This window comes from Gavia stellata, chromosome 2 (genome assembly GCF_030936135.1).
Source record: "Gavia stellata isolate bGavSte3 chromosome 2, bGavSte3.hap2, whole genome shotgun sequence".
In the NCBI taxonomy this organism is placed as follows: domain Eukaryota; kingdom Metazoa; phylum Chordata; class Aves; order Gaviiformes; family Gaviidae; genus Gavia; species Gavia stellata.
The window spans coordinates 112,736,404-112,761,513 of NC_082595.1; the positions used below are offsets into that span (position 1 = coordinate 112,736,404).

Sequence of the window (25,110 nt, forward strand, 5' to 3'; positions counted from 1 at the left end):
TGCGCTGTCTTAAACCACTGTGCTCTGAATAGCCCAGTCCTGCAGCCGGCTGCGCTCCATGCAGTGACAAGGGAGGATAAGGCAATAAATCAAAAAGTAAATTATTGGCTGAGTGAGCAAAGATCTCTATGATTCTAACAGACATGTTGAGCTTAAAGTGACATTACAGTTGTACAGCCAATCTTGCTGCCCCAAAGCAGGATCAGCTATGTCTGTGTATTTTCTCATTGTTGTTTATCTGACACTGTTTGTGAAAGACAAACATTAGCCAGAATATTACTATTAAGTATCATCTTAGGCAAGTGAGCAGATGCGTAGTGGAAGCCAGTGGGATTTCAAACAAATAGCCCACTACTTTCACACCCTAAAAGATAAATAACCTGAGCAAGGTGAGGCACCCAAGAAAAAAAAAAAGTAAAAATATTTTGAGCACCTTCACCTTTCTGTTATTTTCAGTCTCATGCAGTGTACAGAACTGTGCTGGTACCTAACACCAGATAAGAATTCTGAGTCTTAGTGCTTCTTTGGTGGTAGGATTTCAGCAGACCAGTCATGCACTGGGTGGTGACAGCCGAGAGCGTGTGATGTGATCCAAGTACTGGGGTCTCAGGGGACTTGTGGCGTTCCTTCCACCATTGCCTCTGGAAACGCTGGGAAAGCATACGACATGGCACGCTGTTAAGATGGACATGTGGTCAAATCATACTTCAGTTGCCTCGTTTGAGGCTCTGGTTGATCGATGCATTCCTTTATCCAAGAGGGTCAAGCAGAAAGTCCTTAGCGTTCCCTGAATCGGGACTCCACAAAGGAAAGACACGAGGCAGCTTCTTGATGAAACTGCACAGTCTTATTATTTCTGTCAGGAGGGATCCCTGGACTACATCCTGCATTTAATATTTGCAGCCATTTACTGCAATTTTTCTAAAAGAATTAACCACTTATCATCTTCAATGAATTATTCTTAAATAACTCTTACTACTTCTCTTTGTTGCTGTTAGCACAGTTTCTTTATAACTATATATAGGAGAATTGATTGACCAATGGTTTAGGGCTTGCAAATCTTAAGGGAACCCCATACCTTGTAAAATGTCATCAGATCTTGCCAGACTGAAATTTCTAATTTAATTGACCTTTAACATAATTAAAGTTCTGTTATAATTTCATTTCTTAGAAGAAGAAATGCTCTTGTGTGGGTGACATGTCAAGTAAGAAGTCTAAAGTGTAAAGGAGTCTCTATCCCACAAATTACAGCTGTAATTGACTGCAGATGGACCTTCCTCCAGTATTTATTCTTGCAGCTGGAGCATGGGACTATATTGGATCCGTTCTTAGGTTATGTAACAAATTGGGGTTCGTGAGGTTTGGCTGACACACGTTCCACTTTATCTCATCTACTTTATTCTTAGGGAACTGTTAACATTTCACCTGGCAAACCCCTCTCCCAGCCAAACCACCAGCAGGAAGCAATGAAACCCCGTGAATGAACTAGCTGGCACAGTGACTTCGGGCCAAGTGTGCAGAGTTACTCGTTTTGGAGCTATCCTGGCTACGGATGCATATGTTTAATTGCTTCTCCAAGCCAGCACTCTCAAATACCCGAGGCTTTTTTGTCTCTGGCCTTCAGTCACTTTTCTGTCCTTACACGTATTATCAAGGTGATGTCTCCATCCCATCTCTCGCATGCCTCTGTGGGATGAGGGGATTCCATTTACTGTTTCTAATTTACAAAATCTACTGAAATTCGTTTCTGTCAGGTCCTAGCCCACAGTCTTCCCTGATGTTTAGCTGATCAAGGAAATCCTTATTTACATAGAAACAGCGCAAAGCAACTCATCGAGTATTTTAAAATGGGAGTGTCTCACTGGATGCACTGCTTGCCCAGGTGCCGCTTTACATTCTGTAATTATATCTGCAGCTTCCCTCCGGAAGTGCTTTTAGGATTTAAAGGCATCAAGAGGTATAGTCTCAGCTCCACATATTTTTCAAATTACAAGAAAGCCTGAAGTGAAGACAGCACCAACTTGACTGAAATTCTGTTCAAAGGAAGCAAACTCAGCTTGTCAAGCCTCATCCTTATGGGAGTCTGAATATTTTTCTACACGTGCACGACTTTGTGTTACACCTCCGCTTGGCTGTGTGCAAAGTTCTTAAAAGGATGTGACCTTTCTGAGAGCTTTTGGGTCCCAGGACACAGGGGTGTATTCTCACAGGTTTATCCTCCCATCCATCCCCCCTTCGCTTTGGGGCCCACAGCTGAGCTCGAGCGGCTGTGACTTTCTTGGCTTTCTCAAGTTCTCCTGTTAGTTCTTGCGAATCTGTTGTGGTTACAGCTGTCAGTCCAACACAGCAGCCGTTGTGGCACCGAGGGCTTTTACACAGTCAGAGGATGTGCAAAATGTCATAATGCGGCTTTATTGTATGTGCTCTAGGGATGAGTTGCTGTCCCAGGTGTGGGTTTTAGCCTGTGCTGCCATTCCTGGTTTGAAAAGATGAGTTTTCTTTGTTCAAAGACAGCATAAAAATGAAAATGTGAATAGAATATGAGGGTGGAGAAGAGAAGCCTGTATTTGGCTTAATGTTTCTACTTCATGCAGAACTTGTTGTTTTAGCAGTGATAGGCTTCAAAGAGGATGTGGTTTATGTTCCTGCTATTCAAATGTTTCAAAACCCCAGCAACAGTCAATCTGATTCTGTGCCTGGGTTTGAAATGTTAAACCGAACCGGTGTTTTCTTCATGTTTAACATCTACGAGCAAGGGTGAGTTTTACAAGGACGGGGGCGCAGCGTTTTTGCAGCTGAGGGTTGCGTTTGCAGCGGCGGTGGCCTGGGAATGTGCCTGGTTAGTGTCGGAGGGAGGGCAATCGCTCTGCTGTGTCCAGGCTCTCCGGGTGACGACAGTGGCCCGGTGGCTGCCAGCATGGTGCTTTCCCCGCAGAAACAGGGTGCCCAGACACAAAGCTACATCGTTCTGTTTTGTATGCTTCACTCATGGTCCTTCCTTTGAGAATAATATCAAATCTCTCAAAATCCTTAGGTTTTTTTATTGTGTCCTTAATCGTTTTCTTTACTTTCCTGAATCCCATCAAATTTTGCTGATGTTGTGTGATCAGCACTACTGTATTGGAGACAGTCAATGTGAATACGCTGTAAGAATTTTAGATACGTCATCTTTCCATCTTTACACATTGCATCATCTTGCTGGCCATTTTCATATACCTGTCAGCCGTAATGGATCCCTTTCCTGCGATGACACAGTTCATTTAGAGTGCTACAGGTTCTGAGTATCTTCAGGGTTTTTTTCTCCAAAAATTTACTTATTCCTTTTTCAATGTTTTACTTCATATTTTTGGTCTTTTGTTCTCTGGATTATATTTCTCTGAACTTCCACGCAATTTGCTCTGATCTTAACTGAACTAAACAGTTAATATTTTACTGTTTCCTGCCTTCCAGTCTATCACGAAGCACTAAAATGCTCCCTACTTAGTACGTGACCTTGCAGAATTTTTGCTGATTTCTTGCCTGATTACCATTTGGTTCTGTTCTTTGCCTTCTGTCCCAACCAGCATCAGAGTTATGCCAATTCTTTGTTTTTTAAACAATAGCCAAATAATTTTTAGAAGCCTTTTGTTGAAAATCTCTGGGAGCGTGAGTGAACTCTTAGCAACAGACTTTCTTTTCTTCCAGTTCTCTTTATCGATGCGTTCAAATAATTCCAATGGGTTTGTGAGACCTGCTTTTCTTCTCCAGGTGCTGATCAGACTGTGACCTTTCCAGCATCTTCTTGTTCTTCTTGAACTGCAATTTCAACCAAATTGAGAGACTAATGCAAGTTTACAAACACTCTTACTGCTCTTTCAAAGTACAGATATAACCTTTCTTTCCAGTCTTGGTATAACATCGGGGGGGGTTTTTTGCCTTTTAAGTGGTAGTTCTGCTCGCTGTGTGACTGTGTCATCTTTATCGTGTGCGTGTATCATCTGGGTACGGTAAACTTGTCAGTGACTTTTAAATTACCGGTTTCTTACCATACCTTTTTATTGTTGTTGGTTTTAATGACATTCCAGAGTCTGGTATTACCTCATCTCTATTGTGTATGCCTTCTGAAAAACTTGCTCTTTTCATTTAATGTCCATGCCACATGTGAGAATTTTACTCTTTATAATTTGTTGTTACTAATTCTGTGCATTTTATTGAAGTGTTGCTTTCTGATGCTTACTGTCACAGCATTATTTTCTGGAGCTTCCCTTCTCTGTGGATACTGAGCGGGATCACACTGTGGCTGTTGTTAATGAAGAGCTGTTGTCGTTATCTCTTAACTCCTTTCTGTTGCAGAAGGATCCTAGTTTAGCCTCAGGTATTCTAGAACTAATTGCTTCAGGAAGCAATAATGGAAACAGTTTACATGTGAATCTGTTTATCATCCTTTATGGTAGGGGTTCTCCCCGCCCCAGGCTCAAACATTCTCTTACTTCTCATTTTGTTTCCTTGATCTTACAGTGGGCATTATTATCTATGCAAATTCATGTGCAGCTATATACACAGACTGTGAATTTGCTAACTTAAGTTGTTTTCTTTTTAACTGGCTGCCTCCATACCCAGTCTCACAGATCTACCTTCAGAGTTCATTGCAGGTGCAGCAATGAATTGCTGTTGGCTTTCAGAGGAAAACAGCTGCCTTGGTGGGGGGGAGGAAATAAAAATGATTCTTCATGCAAAAAGTAACATTTGCTAGAGGTGCAATTTTCATGAGCCTCATGAGATGATCTGAAATGGTGAGGACTGGCTAATGTGCTGCAGGCAAACGTATAAAGGCCGGATTATATATATATGTTTTTTTCTTGTAGTGTCATCTAGACTGTCACAGACATCCTCCCCTCAGTCAGGCTGCCCGTCACCTTCCATCCAGACAGGCAAAGTCATCTCCTCATCCCAGAAGCACAGCAAGAAGGCACTCAAACAGGTAAGTAGCATAATCTGGAACCTAGTTTAGGGATCGTTGCAGTAATTTTATTTCTCTGGTAAATCATCTTTCTCAGTGAAGCTGCACTCTGCAGGGAAGTAATTCAGGACTTCCTGGCTGTGTCATAGTAAATAGGGTTTTGCTAAAACATCCCTCTCTCTTAAAGGTGATTCAAAATATTGTGCTATTTAGTTCTTCGCTTTTTCCCTAAATAAGCATCTGAAGATTTTTATATTACTATTATTTTAAAGAACGAATATAAGATGTTGTTTCTTTTCACCCAACCTTTTGATGAGTGTGCTTAGCTTTCTACCATCTGTTTTAGTAAATGGAAGGTCCTTCGGGGAAAAGTATTAAATCCACTGACTTCTTCCCCTGGTTAGGGGCAATGCTTTCCCTTCCACGGAATTCTGTGGGCACAGCGTGTGTGTGTATATGTGGAGGGAAGAAGGGGAAGGAGAGCACACTGACTTTGCCTTGCACCTCTGCTGGGTGTTATGAGAGAAGGAGGAGAACTGATTATTTTCCATGTTTGGGGAATGACTCTTGTGTGGATAGCGTTAATTGTGTGCACACAGCATGGAATGGGGTAAGTGTTTGTACTTCAAATGATTTGTTCCTCCTAATGAAAAATGCAAGATGGATTAGTCCCCCAAGTGTCTTATTTGCAGGTGTTTCCCCAACTGCATTGCTCAGTTTTCCGTGATCCTTAGAAAGGAAATGCTTTATCAGGGTTAGATTTACTCCGTAGTAAAGTAAAAATCTGCGAGGAGTTATGAATCAAGTTGCAGAGGAGGTGCTAGCCCAGGCATTATGGAAGCTTGTCACAGACAGATGAAATCATGATGTGTTCCAGATAGGATTTACCTTTTCCAGCCCAGCCTGTTTTCCTGACTTCTTCCAGCTGAGAAGCAACACTCAGGATGGCATTCAGCTAACAGAGATGCCTGTGGCCTTGGGAAAAGGATCTGCAGTGAGAGAGAAGGATCTAATTAGGATATATTATTGAGGAGAATATTACAGGGGGAGATAAGGCAACTGGATAAACTGGACCTTTGTTTCCAGCAGGAGAGAGTTGAGTTGATGTCAAAATGAGATGCCGGCTTTAGGGAATCTTCTCTTTCCTTTCTTTTCCCACTTGGCTGGTTCTCGACAGAAGCATCAGTCTTACTGTGATGTTGCTTGCTGATGGCCGCAATAAAGAAGCGAGATTGTGTTGTCACTTCAGGCAGATTTTCTTCTGAAGTTCAGAGTCAAGCTTCCACTTTCATTTGAATCCTCAGAAAATTGCTTCTCACTAATTCAGCAAGATATTAACTATACTCTTTGGTTTCCCTTCCTCATCCCTCTTTAAGCCTGGCTGGCAATCATTTCTCTCCAACATCCGCAAAGGCTTTTCTCTTTTAAGAGAGTGATCAAACAGACTCAGGGTTTGTTATAAACAGTCCTCTTTTCCCTCTTGTGCTCAGCAGTTCCTCTTCATTTTCTCTGGTCTGTAGGTCCATTTCACAGAATCACAGGTTGGAAGAGACCTCTGGGCAAACCCATACTCCATTTCCAAACCTACACTGTTTCCCAGCCTACACTCCATCTACTTTCCTCCTCTCTTCCCAGCCTCTGTCCTTACACGCCTAATAATTTTCTGCGTTTCATCTCTGAATTCCCCATGCTCCCGCTCTCACCAGCCTTCCCCCACCTTTATATTCGTTCCCCTCTGTCTCTGCTTTATAAGCCCCCCAGCTTTCTTATTCTGAGATGTCTACTTCCCAAGCATCCTTGTTCCAGTCCTGTTGCTGAATGTAATGAAAGATGTCAGAGCCAGTGAGTTCCAAAATTGAGACAGTGTTCTCAGTTTCACTGTTAATTTTATTGGTTTGAGGAAGAAATTGGTAACCCTGAAAGAGAAATGGGAACCACACGGAGGCCTTGATGTCTGCATAGCATATCTGTTCGTACTTAGCCGTTCTGCAGTTCTCTGTAGGGCAAAAAGCTGTTTCTGATGGTCATCATCTTCCATCACAACAGCTCTTCTCCCTGAACTCAACTCTTCTGGCCCAGAGTAGAGCATCAAATTGTAGCATAGTGAATAACTTGCCTTCTAGGCACACAGGAAAAAAAAGGTATTGCCAAAGAACACCATAACCGTTCAATTGTTCTACCTTACCTGCCCAACGTTTGCTCTAACTTTGGATCAAATTAAGAACATTCCGTGCCCAATCCTTTGCTTAGTATTAGTTCCAGTGGAATTTTGCCATTTTGACCAAATACCACATCCTCCACCTCTTCCTAAACATGGTTACCACTGTGGTCAGAAAGTTATAAGAAGTAGATAGAATGAGCAAACACAGATAGCAGGAAGGAGACAGCAGTGTTGTAAGTAGAGTAGTAGGAAAAACATAAGATATTGAGGGAAACAAGAATTAAAGAAAGCTTTCACATTTTTTAATTATGTCTGTGACCCAGATTATTTGCTAACGTGCACTGGAGAAGACAGCTGCCTGGATTCAGCCCTCCTACCTTAAGTTTTAAGTAATTATAATTTTACTGGAGGGAAGAGAGAGCAGATTTCTAAGAGGGAACTTCTAACCCTGGAACACGACGCTGCCGCTATACTGACGATAAGTATCAGGTCCTTTAAGAAATAAGGATCAGGATTTAGTTCATAAACATATCAGAGCTAAAACTGTAAAATACAGCCGAATAATACAGCATGCAGTGGTGTGCCATCAGCACACAGTACAGTAAGCAAGCAGATGGCTGCATTTCTTACAATCGCTTGGAAAAATCCTGAGTTAGAGGTTTACAATATCTAAATCTAAATTGGCAGAGACATGTCAGTGCTCATCCTGCTGGGAAGATGAAACAATCATGGGGAGAAACCCCCTTTGTTACAGTGAGTGTGTGCTGATACAAAAAACAACCACATTGAGACTTTGAAATTTATAATCCAGATCCAGAAAGATGGGTGGTTTCTCACCCGTTGCTGGAAAAGGCAGGTACTGTTCCAATTCTTTCCTCTGGTCCTCTCCAATCCACTGACCTCATCTCATCCTTACCTAGCTTTTGAGTGGCCATCCCAGTGCCATCAGAATCCACAGAATCACAGAAACCCAAACTGGTTGGGGCTGGAATGGATCTCTGGGGTCCCTCTGCTCCAGCCCCCCTGCTCAAGCGGGGTCACGCAGAGCCAGTTGCCCAGGACCATGCCCACACGGCTTCTGAGTACCTCCAAGGAGAGAGACTCCACAACTTCTCTGAGCGACCTGTGCCAGCACTCGGTCACCCTCATAGTAAAAGTGTATTTTGTATTCAGGTGGAATTTCTTGTTTTGTGCCCGTCACCCCTGGTCCTGGCACTGGGCACCGCTGGGAAGAGCCGGGCTCCGTCCTCTTGGCACCCTCCCTGCAGGTATTTACAGACATGGCTCAATCCCCCCGAGCCCTCTCTGCTCCCGGCGGAGCAGTGCCAGCTCCCTCAGCCTCTCCTCGCAGCAGAGATGCTCCAGTCCCTTCCCCATCTTGGTGGCCCCAAGACTGGACTCTCTCCAGTCTGCCCATGTCTCTCTTGTACTGGGGAGCCCAGCACTGCACCCAGCACTCCAGGGGTGGCCTCGGCAGTGCTGGGCAGAGGGGAAGGATCCCCTCCCTCCATCCAGATCTCATCATGGTGTTTTAGGATTAGAAATTACACCCTCTGCTCTGATAAGGTTTGTATCGTTGGCTTTCATCATTATCCGTTACACTTCTAGCTGTTGTTGCCACATACGTGGAATGAATACGGGCAGGGCCTGGGTCAGGCTGCGCCTCCAAAAGCTCTCCGGTGGGTGAATAGTCGCTTTGTCCCCTTTTGTGGGAAGAAGGGAGCTGTACAATACAGATTTTTTTCCCCATTATGTGTGTCCCTGTGGGTTTTTCACATCGTTACCAGGGACTATAGGCAGGTCCAGAGCAAGAAGTGGGTGCTCAGGAGCAGCTCCTGGTCCTGCTGCTGGAGGTCCGTGCTGCTCTTTGTTTAAATTACAATTAAAGGAGGTGCTGATGATACTGACTGAACGGCGCCATTTTGAATTACGCTTTTTTCCAACTCTGTAGCATAAAGCGGTGGTTTCCAGCCTTGACGGCGGGGTTTGCCTCAGAGCTGCCCTTTGTGCAGGCGCACCTGTGGGCTGAGGAACATCTGCCCTCCATTGAGGGCAGCACAGCGCACCCAGCGAGAACAAAGGACGACTTCAAGGCAAACCAAAGGAAAATAACGAGCGAGCGGCGGGTGGGTGCTGGCGGAGGGGTTTGCCATCCTCCAGGGTCTCTGGAGAGACCCGCCGCCGCCTCCAGAACCTTCTGCAGCCGCAGCGCCTGGAAGCTGCCGCCTGATTGGCGGGTGCGGGGTAGTGAGTGCTTTCCTGATTGGCTGGTTCCTGACAGAGGTGGGCCGGCTGAGGGGGGCCTTGCAGGGCTGCAGCTGAGGGGAGCTGGGCCTGGTGTGGGGTGTTATGGGGGAGCTGGGCCTGGTGTGGGGTGTCAGGGGGAGCTGGGCCTGGTGTGGGGTGTCAGGGGGAGCTGGGCCTGGTGTGGGGTGTCAGGGGGAGCTGGGCCTGGTGTGGGGTGTCAGAGGGAGCTGGGCCTGGTGTGGGGTGTCAGGGGGAGCTGGGCCTGGTGTGGGGTGTCAGAGGGAGCTGGGCCTGGTGTGGGGTGTCAGGGGGAGCTGGGCCTGGTGTGGGGTGTCAGAGGGAGCTGGGCCTGGTGTGGGGGGTTAGGGGGAGCTGGGCCTGGTGTGGGGTGTCAGGGGGAGCTGGGCCTGGTGTGGGGTGTCAGAGGGAGCTGGGCCTGGTGTGGGGGGTTAGGGGGAGCTGGGCCTAGTGTGGGGTGTTAAGGGGGAACTGGGCTTCGTATGGGGTGTTATGGGGGAACTGAGCTTAGTGTGGGGTGTTAAGGGGGAACTGGGCTTCGTATGGGGTGTTAGGGGGGGATCTGGGCTTCGTATGTGGTGTTATGGGGGATCTGGGCTTGTTAGTGGGGTGTTATGGGGGATCTGAGCTTGTTAGTGGGGTGTTATGGGGGAGCTGGGCTTGTCAGTGGGGCGTTATGGGGGAGCTGGGCCTGGTATGGGGGAGCTGAGGGATGCTGGGCCTGGTGTAGGGTGTTATGGGGGAGCAGGGCCTCTCCCCTTCCTTCCCCCTGCCCCCCGGTACTTACAAGGAGGTTACTGAGAAGACAGACCCAGGCTTGTCACAGTATGGTGAAGGAAGAGGGACAGTGAGAATAAGTTGGATGGTATAAGGAAAAACAGGACATAAGGAAAAGCTTTTTCCCCGCGAGGACAGTCCAGCAGTGGAGCGGGGGCCCAGAGAGGTTGTGCCATCTCAGTCCTTGGAGTTTTCCAAGACCCGACTGGCCAGAGCCCTGGGCGACCTGGTGGAGGCCAAGCTGACCCTGCTTGGAGCCGGGGGTTGGGCTGGAGACCTCCCGAGGTCCTTTCCCACCCGAATTATTCTGTGGTTATGACAGGACTCAATATAAATTTAGAAATATGAAAGAAACCCCAAATGTTTATAACAGAGAACATAAGTGCGAAGCTGACATGGAATTTAAAAAGAGGTATCTAATGAATAATTGTTTCCTCCTCCTCCCACATGTGCCTCAGCCCCCACTGGCATGAGCACCTTGGACACTGCGAAAATGAACAAAAGCAGAATTGTTTTACCTAAGCTGAGAAAAATGCAGCAATTAAATGGCATACAGAATAGGTGAACTGAATATACAAAACCTTAAATATTTGAAGTGATTTGCATACGGGAAGTATGGGATTCACACAGCCCCCTGAACATACTAGTGGTCTTCATCGCCTAGTACTTTGACATTCTCTGTTGCCTGCAGTTCATCTTCAAATCAGAAAAGAATTTGTAAAAGCTTTCTCGAACTTGTTTCTGGATTTTTCTTACTCGTATGAATGCCAGGTGTCTCTTTTTGTCTTTCTTCTTTTTAAAAGCTTTTGCCCTCAATAACAGGAGGTTAATCGTACATTGCAGAGGATACTTCCTCTTGCTGATGTTCAATTTTGCTGTGTTTCAGTTTGGCTGAATGTTTTTTTAGCCTGTGGTAGAAGTGGCTAAATAGGAACTATTTAATAAATTGGAAAATAGGAATCGAATGTGTCCGTTCATTATCTGTATCCTTTTGTTGTCAGTCTCCCTCATTTGTGTCTTTACAAACTGAAAGTCAGTCTGTCCTTTGTTGTTCTCACGTGGCAGATTCTGCAGATTCCTGCATATTTTTATTCTCTCTCATAGTGCTAACTGTATAATTGTTATTATTAATGATTATTATTAAAGATAGTGGTGATCTCTAGCTAACAGTCCCACTCATTTGTATATATGCAGCATAATATTTCCCGTTACTTATTATTTTGAACTTCCGCAGTATACTTGATCTGTTGTAATTTATTCTGCTGTTAAGTTTATGTGGGTTTGCATTTCATTTTTTGAAAACAGACACTGTGGTTTGGGTAAATGCTGCAGTTTCAACCAAATGCCTTCTTACTTCCTTGTCTTAGTCATTTGTGCCTTTTAGGCTGTATTATGGTTGCCTTAACAGTCTTTTTGGAAACAAAGGATTTTATTTTCTTCCCTTTAGTATTTTAGTCTTTGTTACTCTCCTAATTTAAAAAGTCCTTCCTAATGGGTAGCGTCTCTGTTGAAGGTTTTAAGTAAGTTGCTACTTGCTTCTTCAGGAGTTGGAAATTAATTACATGATGGTACTTCCACTTTGAAGTTATTTGTATAATTACTTCTTGAACCAACTCCAGATTTGGAATCCTTTCTCTTTGCATTCTCCAGAGATCCTTTTTTTTTCATGACAACTTAAGATCTTCTGCAACCATTAACTTTTTACTTTAGATGCAAAGGTAGGAAATCTGTCTACTTGTAGTGGTGTATTTAAATAGACAGTGTCTGTGTCCCATGTGAACGGAATGTGTTTCAGAAGTTGTTTTGAACTTTTGACGTAGTTAGAATCAGAACCCAACTACCGGTTGCTGTAAAACAAGCAGTTTGTACCGTGTGCTAATAATTTCTAAGAATATTTTTAATTTCTCTTCGGTCGTGTTCTTCTGTCCTCTTCCCCAGGCCTTGAAACAGCAGCAGCAAAAGCAGCAGCAGCAGCAATGCAGAGCAGGCATGCCCGTGTCGTCTAATCAGCACGTCCTTCTGAAGGCCGTCAAGGCAGCCAGTGACTCCACGCCTGCAAAATCCAGTAAGTGGCGGTGACACTCCTATGTGTTCTTTCACTGTCGTGTCTCTGTGACTTGCCTTTTCTTGTTCTTAAGGGATGAGAGAAGAAAGTGCTCTTTTCATACGGTATTCTTTTTGTTTCTGAAATAGTCTAGCTTCTATTTTCCTGGCTTTGATTTTATTAGGAATGCATTCAGTTAAGAATAGATCTTGAATAGATCTTATTGTGCCATTGACTGGTTAAAAAACTTCTTTCTGTGACAAATGTCCTCCCCTATAGTTGGCTGTACGCTGTGGTCAGGTACTTCTCATGGCTAAGCAAATTAGGTGGTGTTTCTTTTTGTATTTAGTTCTTCCCAGAGTGGCTTCTCCATCTGTAGTGTGGCTTTCATGTAGTGTTCCAAAGATGTACGTTCTGATCTGAAAGATCCCCAGGAGGTTTCCAGCATTTATGCTGCATTAGAAATTAATGAGATCACTGCTCTTCTCTTGTTCTTTCAACAGTGCGTTAACTCCCTTACCAGCAGCAGCATTTCACAAGTTATCATAAATTCTCAGTAGTTATTTCTAGCTAGTTTTCTTGAAATTCTTTTCAGTGTGACTGATTTCCATTACGAGCTCCTGGTTCTGTGAGCGTGACTCAAATTGTTTTCTTTTAGATGCAAGAAATGCCTCTGTGTTTGTATAGACTGATTTTCACGTTGTACAAGTAAATTACTTTGTAGACTAGCACTGTCATTATTTTATCTATCCACAATTTGTCGAGTCATCTGCAGACGTTACCAGTAGTGGCTCTGTACCATCTCACAGATCACTGAACACCAACTTGCTTTTGTTCGTACTTGTGGCAGAAGTCAGAACAGCGGGCCTGTCAAATCAAATCAAACACGTTTAGCCTGGTGACCTGTGTCCAACACTGCTGATAGCACATGCATGAAAAAGTTTGTAAAAGCAGGGCAGGCATGTACAGTGCTCTTCCAGAATGAAGTGTGTTGTGCTCAGGGACCTCCAAAGCAAGAAGAGATGTCTTTGTAGTTCTTGGACTGGGTGGGATTTTCTTCAGTGGATTTGCCTAACCTGGGGGGTGGAGTGTTGACTTTGTAAATGCCTTGTGGCAAACAACACACTGCAAAAACTACTCATTTTTGTTTGGTTTGAGCCAGGCTCCTTACACCTTTATTTGATTCCTTCTAATTATCACACAGCAATGAACAGCTATTGTTTATTCAACACTTTTGCTACCCATCACTTCTGTAGACATCTCTTTCTCAGTCTGAAGAGTCCTATTATATTTTCTCATTCCTCATATGGAAAGATTTTTGTGATAGAGAATGAAAACTGTACACAGTATTCAGGGTGCAAGATGCCTTCTGAATTTGTACAGCGTCATTTTGGTATTCTATATTTTGTTCATCTTTTCTTAACAATTTCTAGCATTCAGTTTGCTTTTTTGACCCTGCCAAAAGCAGGCATTTTCATAGAACTGTTGAGATACTGAGACTCTTTCCTGAGTTGTCATTTTCTATTTTAGGGCCCAATAGTATCTCTGTACGGTTAGGGGAGGAGTTCTTTTTTACATCAGTTCATGTTTCTGCACAGAGAATCATATCTGTTCTTTTATCACTCAGCCATTCATTGTCATGAAGTCCTTCGGCAGCTGTAATGGGGAGGGGGGGTGTTGGGACCTAAGAAATAAACAGAATTTAGAGATGCAGGGTTAGAATATGTGGTACGGAGCAGGGAGAGGCAGGAGCGGGGTCAGCAGCATTGTGTACAGGAGGAAAAGAGGGCTGGCTTTTTGAGGCTGAGATCTCTTCCAAAAAGCAAGGATCTGCTCCTCTGCTTCACTGTCCTGCTGGTTCTGATCCTGCTTCACCATCTTCTGCGACACGTACGCAGTCCCTGTCTGTTTAAGCTGTGTGTACTTCTGAAGTCCCTGCCCTTATGCCCCATCTGTTACACTAATTATCGTGGGTAAAACGTTGTGCTATCGGTCAAACTCGGGCACTTCTATGAGATGGAAATTCCCTCCCTCTCAATAATTACCCTCTTTTTCCATCCTTCATCCTTGATTTACTTGACTGGTCCTGATTCATCTCAGAAAGATGATCATGAAAATGTAACTGTTGAGGAAGACGCAGCAAGAACGCTCCCTCTGGAAGGTGTTCTCTCACAGATGGAGTGGCTGAGACTGGCAGTCATGAAGCTTGCCCAAAAAAAAGGGAGAGAAAGCAATCAGATCACAACAAAATTACATCTCCAATCCCAAATCCTAAGCTATTTTCAGTCTTCTTAAAAATGACTTTTTGGTAAAGCCTGATAACATGGGTAATACCAAACCGTTACAGAACGAAGGTGTGCCTTCATTCTTCTTATAGTGTCTATTAACCAGATTCCAGTCCCAAAACTCCTTCCCCTTCCAAACAGTCAGTCCTTCAGGCAGCAAGCCTGTGCTTAGAACAAGAAACAGCTGCATGTGGAGAGAGAGAGAAGCTGCATCTCTGCTACTGAGTTAATCATTGCCAAAGCACTGGGCACGAGAACTGGAACTCAGTCAATCCATTCTGCTAAATTCCCTGACATAGCTCTGGCTCAGGACAAGCTAGCAGTCTCCTAGGCAGTCCTTGGCACAGCTTGGTGTTCAGCGCAGGCAATCTGAACGTGGCCAGCCCCGCTTGGGGGAGACAGAAAGTGTAAGGATGTGGACACGGCCAGTTTGTGCCAGTTGTTTGTAGGGCCAGGGCTATGCCCAACATCATCGTTCTGTTTAGTGGTGTAGAAGTAGCCAGAGAGGATTATGTAACAGCAGTAAGACAGTATTAGCATGAAAAACACTTTGCTTTTGCATATTCTTGGTGTAATTACATGAACGTTTAGCTGAAATTCACTGGTCAGATTAAGAAATTTCGTAGAGCCATCAGAAACTAGGCCTAGGAGTACCCTTGAGAGCTCATCTAGGCCACATCCTTTCCTCAGGGCAAGAACTATGATGCATTCCTGACAGAGGTTTTCTTCAGTCTGTTCTGAGAGATGCCATTCATGCAGAGACCAAAAACTCCCAGCAAGGCTTGCCCTTCCTGATCTGTTAACTTTATCCTTAAATGTTTTTCTTAGCCTCTAATCAGAATCTTTTCTTGCTTCCTTGGGTTTAAACCCAAGATTTCCTGTCCTATCCACCATGGAGACAGAGTGCAGGTTATTTGATTTCTTCTCCCTATTGCTGGTTACGTAACTGGAGATGTTTCCTCATCTCATGCTGATTTTCTTGAGTATAAAATTCTTTCTGTGTTTTAGTGTGTTTGTTTATTCTCCCTTTCCAAATAGCTCCAAACAAATCCAAACCAAAACTAGACCAGTTTGTCCTGGCTTGCTGGTTATATACTGCTGGAATGTTTCTTGTAACATCTGTTCAGACATATGCAAGGTTGCGGCTACGCACCATATATCCAATTGAAAGGAACGGGCATATTTATCAGCTGTACTTCATGCATCATTTAATAACAGAGTAAGTATTTAACAGTTGATGAGGTTGCCTCTGGTTCCCAGGCAGCTTTGTAGTTCAGACCCTTTCAAAAAGGTTAAGGGGAAAAAGGTTAATATCATCTTGCTTGTTTGAAATTCAGTCCTAAGCTGCACTTGTGCCTGTTACACCTAGGCTGGTGTGGTCTGAGAAGGAAGCCAAAACTAATCCAGTAGAAAATCACATGTTTCCCATGACGGTATTAAGAAAATGCAGTGCCAGGTGTATGAAGTCTTTAGCATAAAATGATAGTTTAAAAGCCTTCTGCAGTTTCTCTGCTAACTAGGATTAAACCTGAATGGTTCATGAGCACAACAGGCAGATACTGTTCCTGAAGGACCCAATCTCTTGAGCTCCCTGCCCCAGGAGGAATTGCATCTTCATGTAGGGAAGTAGGAGACCTAAGAGGGACTGAAACAGGCAGGATGTTTTGTTAGCTAACATAGAGTAGTTATTAAAATAGACAAATGGAGTAAGTAACCCAAACTCATGTTACTTAGAGTACTTAAAGTGTTGTTTGGTATGTTTATTTTTTGTGATTCTAATGAGGCTTTTGCCTTTCCTGGTCTGGCCAGGATCCTGCTGCTGGAGGCCTCCTGTCTGGCCATTCCCAGGCACTGCATGTCAGGCCTCGGGGGCAGGAGGTCATGGCATATCGGTTTCTCTCCTTATTTTGGTTTCACGCTTCCCAAACTATTGCCACATCCACTTTAATCATGGACGAACTATTTTCTTCCAGCATCTCTACTTAATTTTTGTTACTGTTTTTTTTTTCTCTCTGACTTCCCTATGTTTTGCTGCTACAGTATGGTTACAAGCTGTTGTACATTCTGCATGTCAACTTACCCAGCCTTTCTAGTACTATTCTGAAAATATGTTCGAATATTAGGACCATTCATGTTGGTAGGGACCTCAAGGAGGCCTATAGTCCCACCTCCAGCTCAAAGCAGGGTCAGCTTGGCCTCCACCAGGTCGCTGAGGGCTCTGGCCAGTCAGATCTTTGAAAACCTCCAAGGATGGAGATGGCACAACCTCTCTGTGCCTCCGCTCCATTGCAGACTGTCCTCATGGAGAGGAAATTTTTCCTTATATCCTGGCTGACTCTTGCCTGTTTTTTTTTCTTGTCCTCCTGCCTTGCACCACTGTGACAACCCTGGCTCCATCTTTCTGCTGGCCTCCCAGAAGGAACAGAGTAATGACTACCAGGTCTCCCTCAGCCTTTTTTGTTCTCCAGCCCGAACAAGCCCCAGTCCCTCAGCCTCTCCTCACAGGGCAAGCGCTGCAGTCCCCTGAGCATCTTGGTGGCACTCAGCTGCACTTGCTCCTGGTTTTTGATGTCTTGCTTGTATTAGGGGCCCTGGACAGGACACAGAATCGAGGTGTGGTCTAACGAGCACTGAGCAGAGAGGGATAATCACTTCCCTCGGTCTGTTAGCTGAGGTCCTACAGCCCAGGACGCTGTTGGCCTTTCGTTCCAGGACACAAGTTCAGGCTGTGTGTGCCAGGACCCCCATGTCCCTTCCAGCAGAGCTGCCCCCAGCCTCTGTCATTGCCAGGGGCTCTTCCTTCCCAGGGGCAGGACGTTGCATTTGTCCTTGTAGGGGCCAGCAGGAATCTTTCCTCCAGCCTGACTCGGTCCTGCTGGTGGCAGCTTTGCCCTCGAGCATAGTGACTGGTCCTCGCAAATTTGGTGTTACCTGCAGACTTGAGCAAGTGCTCCATTGCCTCCCCCACATAAAAATTCAAATCAGTAGCAGTGCCCTGAGGCACTCACTTGTTGCCAGCCTCCAGGCAGAGTACCGAGCGTGACTCTCCAAGCCTGGCCACCTCACCCGCTGCTTACCCATCTGGTTTTCCACCCATCCTGACCCTGATGTCCCAGCTCACATACAGTATTGTGAGACGCAATGTCAAATGCCTTGCTAAAGGTAAATGGCATCCACCTCTCTTCCCTCATACACAAATCCAGTAATGTGATCACAGAAGACAGTCAGGCTGGTCAGGTATGATTTACCCATTGGAAGTCCATGCTGACTGCTTCCAGTCATCATTATCTCCTTCGTGTGACCAGAAACGTGCCCCAAGAGGGGTCACTCCATGATTTTCCCAGGGAGAAAAGTGAGGCTAACCAGTCTGTCTGTTCTCAGGTTGTCTATTTGGCCCTTTTTGAAGGTGGGTGCAACATTTGCCTTTCCTAATTGTGGGGAATCTCCCGCGATCTTCATTTCTTTTCGAAGATGGTACAGAGACACCTTGTAGAGACGCTGGTGGGCTCCCCAAGGACCCTTGGATTAAACTCATGTTGTCCCACAGGCTTGTAAGGGTAGAGACAACCTTCTTGACTCATATTCCTTGCTCGTCTTTCCTGAAGAGTTGGTATCTATCCATGCCAGCATCCAGCAATGTGAGCTTTCCTACCTTAAAGATTGTGAGGGACGGAAAGAAGTTAAGGATCAAACTCGTTTCACATGTGGTCTCAGGAAAGCTGTCTTCCTCAGCTTTTGCTATGGCCTTATTTGACTGATTTAGGGCAGGGACAGTGTGTGTTTATGCAGCCCTCAGTTAGACTGTAAACTTATTACTGTAAAAGCCTTTGAGTGTTGCTGCAACATGAGTGGTGTTTGTATGTTTTTCATAAGCATCCATGGAGTCCTTTTTTCCCCTCTTATCCACGTGATAGTACATAGAAATAGCTCACAGCCGGGACAGTGGGATATATTGAGATGGAGAAGTAAATTAAACATACAAGTGGAGAGAGAACGATATTCTGATAGAAAGCAACACACTGATTCCACAATTTTAGGGATTGATTTAGTCAGAACTGGAACAGCTAGTGTAAGGAAGAGAAGGAAGGGGAAAGGAACCAGGCAGAGAGGAGAGTAAGAGAGGCAGATGGGGACCAAAGCTGGCACAGACTGAGTGAAGGAATTGATTAGTGCAAGTCATTAATCAGAGCCAGCATTCGTTTAGTTTGTGACTTAATCACGTGTATTGTGGAGTTTCTCTTTTGAGGTACGGGACTTCAGTTCCTTTCCATACTTGAGTGAGTACCTGTTATTACACATAAACCTAAAGAGAGTGGAAGGAAGACCAGCTCATGTTCTCAATTCATCTCACTTAAGAAGAGGAGGGAAAGGAAGGCAGAGAGAAATCTAGGGAAGAAGCTCTTCCCACTGGCAAAAAAAATACTGCTATACAAAAGAGAATGTGGGTGGCAGCGATTTGTAAGGAGAAATCAGTGGTGAAATCTGTCTAGTTTGGCTAAGTAGTGACTTTGGAGGAGGACGTGAAAATACCTCTTGAGTAGTTGAAAGAGGAGGAGGAGGAATTACTGAGGGTGGTCTAAAAGAACAAAAGCTACAATAGTAGGTTAAAATTTAGAAACTACACATGAAGTATGAAGAGATTTTTCCTGACAGTGAACACTTAACAGAAACTAAAGCTGCCTCTGAAAGGAAGTTTGAACAAGATCATTACTGGATTGGATATAGATGGGGAAATAAGATGGGACTAACTGGGAAATAGACTCACACAATAAATGAAATGGCTGTCCCTCCCTTTATTTTGTGATAGTCCGATAGCTACAAAGGGGTCTTCTACTTTCAGCCTGTTGGGAAGTAAGTGCTACAAGAATAAAGGAATCTAAGTATCCTAGAAGTGCTTGTCCCAGAGCTGCTGGGATTAGGGTATGCACGTTAAAGAATCTTTATTTCAGTCCAAACAGATGTCTCATGTAGTATTTCTTTGTACATCCCTGTGTTTAAATGTTTCAATTTCCTGTGCAGCTTGGGAAGGAAAGCAGTCAGATGGACAGTCGAGCAGCCCTCAGAACTCCACCTCCAGTTCCTCTCCTTCTGTTAAGCTTGATAACTCCTTGCCAGGGTTGGGGAAGAAACCATTCCAGAGATCTGACAGGCTCCATGCAAGTAAGACATTTCTTTTTCTGCTTACAGAGATTTGGTTGCTCTGATGACAGAACAAAAGCCTAAATAGCAAAATGATGTAAAATGGGTAATTAATTCCATTGCTAAAGTGACTTCTGGACAACTCTGGAAGGTAGTGCTAGTATGCTGTGTGAATTAGGATAAATAATTCAAACCTTACATATGCAAATAAGCCTTTTCTCATTTCTTATCGTCAGGGGTTTCTACCTGTCAATTTGCAGCTTGCTGTTTGAGAAGCAAAAAAGGCCTTGCATTATTTAGCAGGCTTTTTAATCTACTTAAGACACTTTGATAACATTAAAAAGAAATTCCTTCCCAGATCTTTATACTTCAGACCCCACTGTTACTAGGCTTCCTTCCCATTCATTGAGGTTAGGCCTTTCTCAGCCCTCCTGAACTTTTGTGGTTTCTTTTACATACACCAGTAATGGAATTGACCTCAGTGAACTTAAGGATATTCTGAGGTCTCTATCGATGCTAATCATCCTATATTTCCTTTATCACTGGTGAAAATAGGCACTTTTCAGGGCATGTTTCATTTGTCCCCTGTAATTGGGAAATTCTGCAACTTAAGTACATTATAAACCTGCAGAGCCATTTTCTGAATGACTTCTGATAGAGCAAACTTCCCCTAATGAAACAAGCCTCCATGGCATTTATTTCGTTAGGTGCTGTTACCTTAAAAATAATGGCTGTCATCCCTGAAGTCAGGGGAGTAGAGTCTGTCTTAATATTATCCATTTTGCTAATAATGCACTTTTCATCTAAGCTTGAAAACACATGGTGTTTTGCCAGTAATAGTGGATGAATCCAAAGGAAATAGAGTACGCAGTACAAATGCTTTCTTCATTATTCTTCTCTGAATTTGCAGCACATACCTCATGCTGGCTGTAGCATAAGGGTTAATGCTGGACTTGCTGGCTTTCAAACACAGAAAAGGAAAGAGAATAGTTACTCATTTTTACTGCTTTGTCTAGCGTTGTGGTTTCTACGCAAGCACAATGAGCTGATGAACTTTTCTGAAATGCTTTTGCTGAGAACAAAGTAGGAAAGTACAAGAAGAAATCCCGAGGAACAAACTGACCTTAACTAGAGGCTTAAAATAGAAAACTGATGTGGCTAAAAGCAGTTCTAGAAACCCTCCTGAAAAAGACTCCTTGCCAGTCCCCAGATCGCCAGGATTCCTACAAAAGTTAGGTGAACTGACGTAGGCTACAGTGTATTAGGTATGGAAGTTTTCTGTGCTGGAAAGGACCTCCCACATTTTGTTTTTAACTCTATGTGCAAAGTTAAAATGTGTATTTCAAGTCAAGGTTTGAAATGGATTTCTAAAGTGGCATTTTGAAAATCTCAGGTACTGTGAACTGCAAAGAAGCCTTTAATCCTCTCTTAGGTCAGATGTTACTTAGGTCTTTGTCGTTCATTGCAGGGCAGCTGAAGAGAACGAAGTGTGCTGAAATTGATGTGGAAACTCCCGACTCCATCCTTGTGAACACAAACCTGCGGGCACTGATCAACAAGCATACGTTCTCTGTTCTGCCTACAGAATGTCAGCAGCGCCTGCTGCTGCTGCTGCCGGAGGTGGACAGGCAGGTAGGTCATGGTTTCTGTTGTGGAGAGAAGCTAGGCTCTTAGATGTCAGTAGGGAGCATGTCCAGAAGTAGTTCAGACTAGACATCCAAATACCATCTTTATGTCTAGTGGGATAGACTTTTTCTTCTGTGCGCAGTGTAAAAAAAATTGGAAAATTCTTCAGTGATTCGTTTGGGCATTTGTTGCTACCAGAAAAAAAGAATTCAGGTTTGATAAGCCAGTGGCTTAATTCTGTTTAATGAACTACAGTTGATTTAATCAACAATTCCCAGCTACAGCGAGAGCAGTGTTTCTGTTACATTGGACTTGAAGAGGGCGAGGAGTGATGGGAATGCAGCGGTTTCAGCATCTTCCTCTCTCCTACCGTCTCCCAGGCTCTTCAATGCAGGATTAACCCTGCAGCCTTTTAGACTGGTGCCTTCCCACAGGATGCCTAAAGTGATGAGGCCATTTAGTTCCACCATTCTCATTTCTCATGACCTTGTGTCACTACTGTCAAACTGTGAATATGGTAAAGTGAAAACTGAGGGAGTTTTCTATTGCATATTCACACTGTTCAGATTGCAGAGTAGACTTGACCTGCTCCAGAGAGCTTGTGTCCTGACCTGAAACGCACGCTAGACTCAAGGTACCAAGCAGGCAGCATGAGTCAGCCTTGACAGCAGTTTGCTTTTGTGGATTGTCTGCCTAAGACCTCTTTGTGTGTGAAGAGAGGGATGTGAAAAAGCAGAAGAGTGCTCAGTGGAGAGGAATGGGTTCATTTGCTCTGGGAGTGGCACAGAAGAAACCATGAAGGTTTTCATGGAGCTCTTCACTAAACAGTTGGCGATAACTGGAACAATTAACATGAGTGACAAGGGGCTAAGAATTCAGTCTTCAGTATTGAAAGAACAGCGAAGAGAAGCTTTTGATAAGAGTTATTTTCAGCTCAGCTGGATCTGATGAATTTCATCCGAACGGGTACACGGAAGAACTGCCTGAAGCAATCTCACCATTATAGCAGTTTTCTTCAGCAGCTTGTGGAAGGCAGGGATGATAACAGGAGACAGGAAAAGAACAAATGTTGCACTTGCGTGTAAAAGGAGTTAAAAACAATGAGTTGAGGAAATGAAGTTCAGTCTGTTTATGCTCAATACCAGAAAAGTTGTAGCAGAACAAGGATGCTTCCTTCCTTTTACCTTATATGTTATGTTTGTCTCCAGCATTCCTGCCCCAACTGGCTGGGAGCTTCAGAGCAAAGTGGGATTCTGTGCTATGCTTCGCTTGAGTTGTAGAGGTGTTAATTCAGGTGCCTTAACATATGTGCCCAGAGCCATTTTAAATGTTCTTTAGATATCAAAGCTGGCTTCCAGATGCCACTGCAGATGGAAATCTTCTGTATGTCCTGTCTCAGAGCTGCATGTCCCTTGAAGGCACTTTTCTGTCTGGTGTTCAGATTAGTACTAGATGCTGGTGTTTACATGCCGCAATCACCTCCCAGGAATCTACGTCTCTGCTAGTTACTCTGGGCTCCTTTTATAGAAACTGGAAATCCAGTTGGTACAATCAAGAGCCTGTAACCAAATGCAGGTGTCTACTGCAGGACGAGATGAACCGAGTCCCCACCTCCATACACTCAGCTGACTCGATCACTATAAACTGTGAAGGGACACCAGCTTGGAATTGACACTTAGAGCACAGACATCCATGTTTAGTGAAGTTATATCCATCTTCACAGCTGGGCTGCTCTTCTGGTTCTCACAGAATGTTAATCATGCATACGGGTCTGGCAGCTGCACTGTGGTCTGCTTTACAGAGGATGCTTTGCTGAACAGATAGTGTTGGTTTGGAGTTAGGAGGAGTTCTCACATGTTATGTTGTCTCATAAATTCTAATCTTCAATCAGCATTCATCGGGGACTTGTTAGTCCAAGGCTGATCCAATAAATATTTGAAGGAATTGTTTTATAAGTCCTGTGGCCTTTGTAATAATTAGGTATGTGTCAAAATATGATGTGATGGAGTTTGCAGCTGGAGTTTACTGGCAAGAACCTCACAGCAGATGGCAAGACATTTCTGTCCTGACTTTAAGTTTAATTGTCCTTAAATTGAATTAGAATTTGACTGAGAACAAATTTTGACTAACTAAATAATACTGCTTGGCTCCAGAGAGGACAAATTTTACATTTAGCTGTAGTAAATCTCCTAGAGCAGCCCACCACATCAAGTGGTGATGCGTGCTTTAAAAAATGTCAGGCTTTGCTGCAGTAAACAGGAGAAGAGGTGAAGGCGTTGGACATGCCAACTGTGAAAGGTCACGTATCTGTTGTGTCTTGCTTGGCAGTGACTCAGTCTGAGCTGTTACTGCTGGCGCTTCTGTAGAAGAGAAAGCGGGCGCTTTGAGGCACGGCCCGGTCAGCCCTGCGGTAGTTGTCTGTCCTCCAGCATAATGAACAGGCAACGCCGTATGTGCAGTAGAGGATAGTCTTGTGGGTTCTGCTCCCTGTAGTCGATCAATAGAGACTTGGACTAGAAAATAAATCTCTGCTTTTGTAATCCCTATAATGTCTGCTCCTAACTTAAAAATCTCTAACTAAATCTTACCCACAAAACCTTCTGTTAGGTCACTTCCATCATTTCAGTTACCTGCGTCACAGATGCTGCCTCAGGAAAAGCAGCATTTCTCTGTCAAATCCTGCACTGTTGAATGTTTGCTGCACAGATCTCCCAGTGTACTCAGATGTATCCTACATCTGGGCAGTTGGATTTTGCTTGTTTGTTCTGATTTATTATTTATGCAAGAAACGGAAGCATATCAGTTTTGCCCACTGCAATTTTTTGCAACTTAGTGAATGATATGTGTATGTTTGTGTTTCCAGCAGAGAAATTCCACATTTACTTCTGTGGGATAAAGAGTAAAAGCGAACCTCATATATGTTTTATTACCCTGGTTATAATTTCCCACCACGCTATGTTCCAGTCTTAGCCTAGTGCTTTCTGATTTATGTCCTACTCTATAGCATGACTGCCCTGTTTGATTAACCCTATTTCAAAGATGGAACGTGTTTGGAGCTTCACTTGTCCCTGTTTTTCCTGACACATCCACGGTTACAATTATATACATTTCAAAGTTACTTTTATATGATAACCTTTTATGTCCTTGCTTTTCCTTCATGCGCTTTTTTATGTTCACCAGAAGACAGCAGAGCTGTTGCTTTGGATCGTAGTTGAGGCGATACCTTGCATTCATTTTGCAGGCCAAAAGGCATCTGAAGCAGCTTTTCAGAGGCTGTGCTGTTCTCTTTCCTTGTGCTTCTCTTTGCCACCTGTACCATCTGCTGCTCATGTTTATTTGTGCAGCAGCAAGACTACAGAGGATTGGGCTGAAGCGAGGATGAGGAGAATTTACCACAGCCTCCTAGATCCCAGACTTGGCTACGCACAGCCTTAACGAGGCTGTTTATTTTCTTCTGAGTCAGTTAAAGGCAGATTCCTGAGAGATTTGTGGCAATGTTGGGACTCTTGCTCTGTTTTCAGATCCCGTGTGGCAACATGTGACACTTGTCTTTCTGGCTAGTTAACACTATTTGTTTTGTCATGTATTCCAGGTTGGGGCGGATGGTTTGATGAAGCTGAGTGGCTCTGCGCTCAACAACGAGTTCTTCACTTCAGCTGCCCAAGGCTGGAAGGAGAGGTTGTCAGAAGGTAAAACTTCCCCAGACAATGAAGCAAAACACTAGAAGGTTTTCGGCTAGTGAATGTTTTGGAGAATGTGTAAAAGATATTTTACGAAGAAGTTGAAGCACTGGAGTGACTTACTAGGTAAAGACAGCTGTAGTCAATACAGCCCCTGAGAGCAAACGCAAGCCTAGAACTACATAATCTCAAGA

General features: G+C 44.1%; 1 protein-coding gene across 1 annotated transcript in view; it reads left to right on the forward strand.

Moving 5' to 3' along the window:
• Positions 1-25,110, forward strand: part of ASXL2 (ASXL transcriptional regulator 2) — a 118,432-nt gene that overhangs the window by 83,263 nt on the left and 10,059 nt on the right. The window contains 5 exon segments of the mRNA XM_059833402.1: positions 4,845-4,960; positions 12,081-12,207; positions 19,491-19,631; positions 21,079-21,242; positions 24,829-24,925. Of these exon segments, the coding sequence (XP_059689385.1) occupies positions 4,845-4,960; positions 12,081-12,207; positions 19,491-19,631; positions 21,079-21,242; positions 24,829-24,925 (645 nt within the window).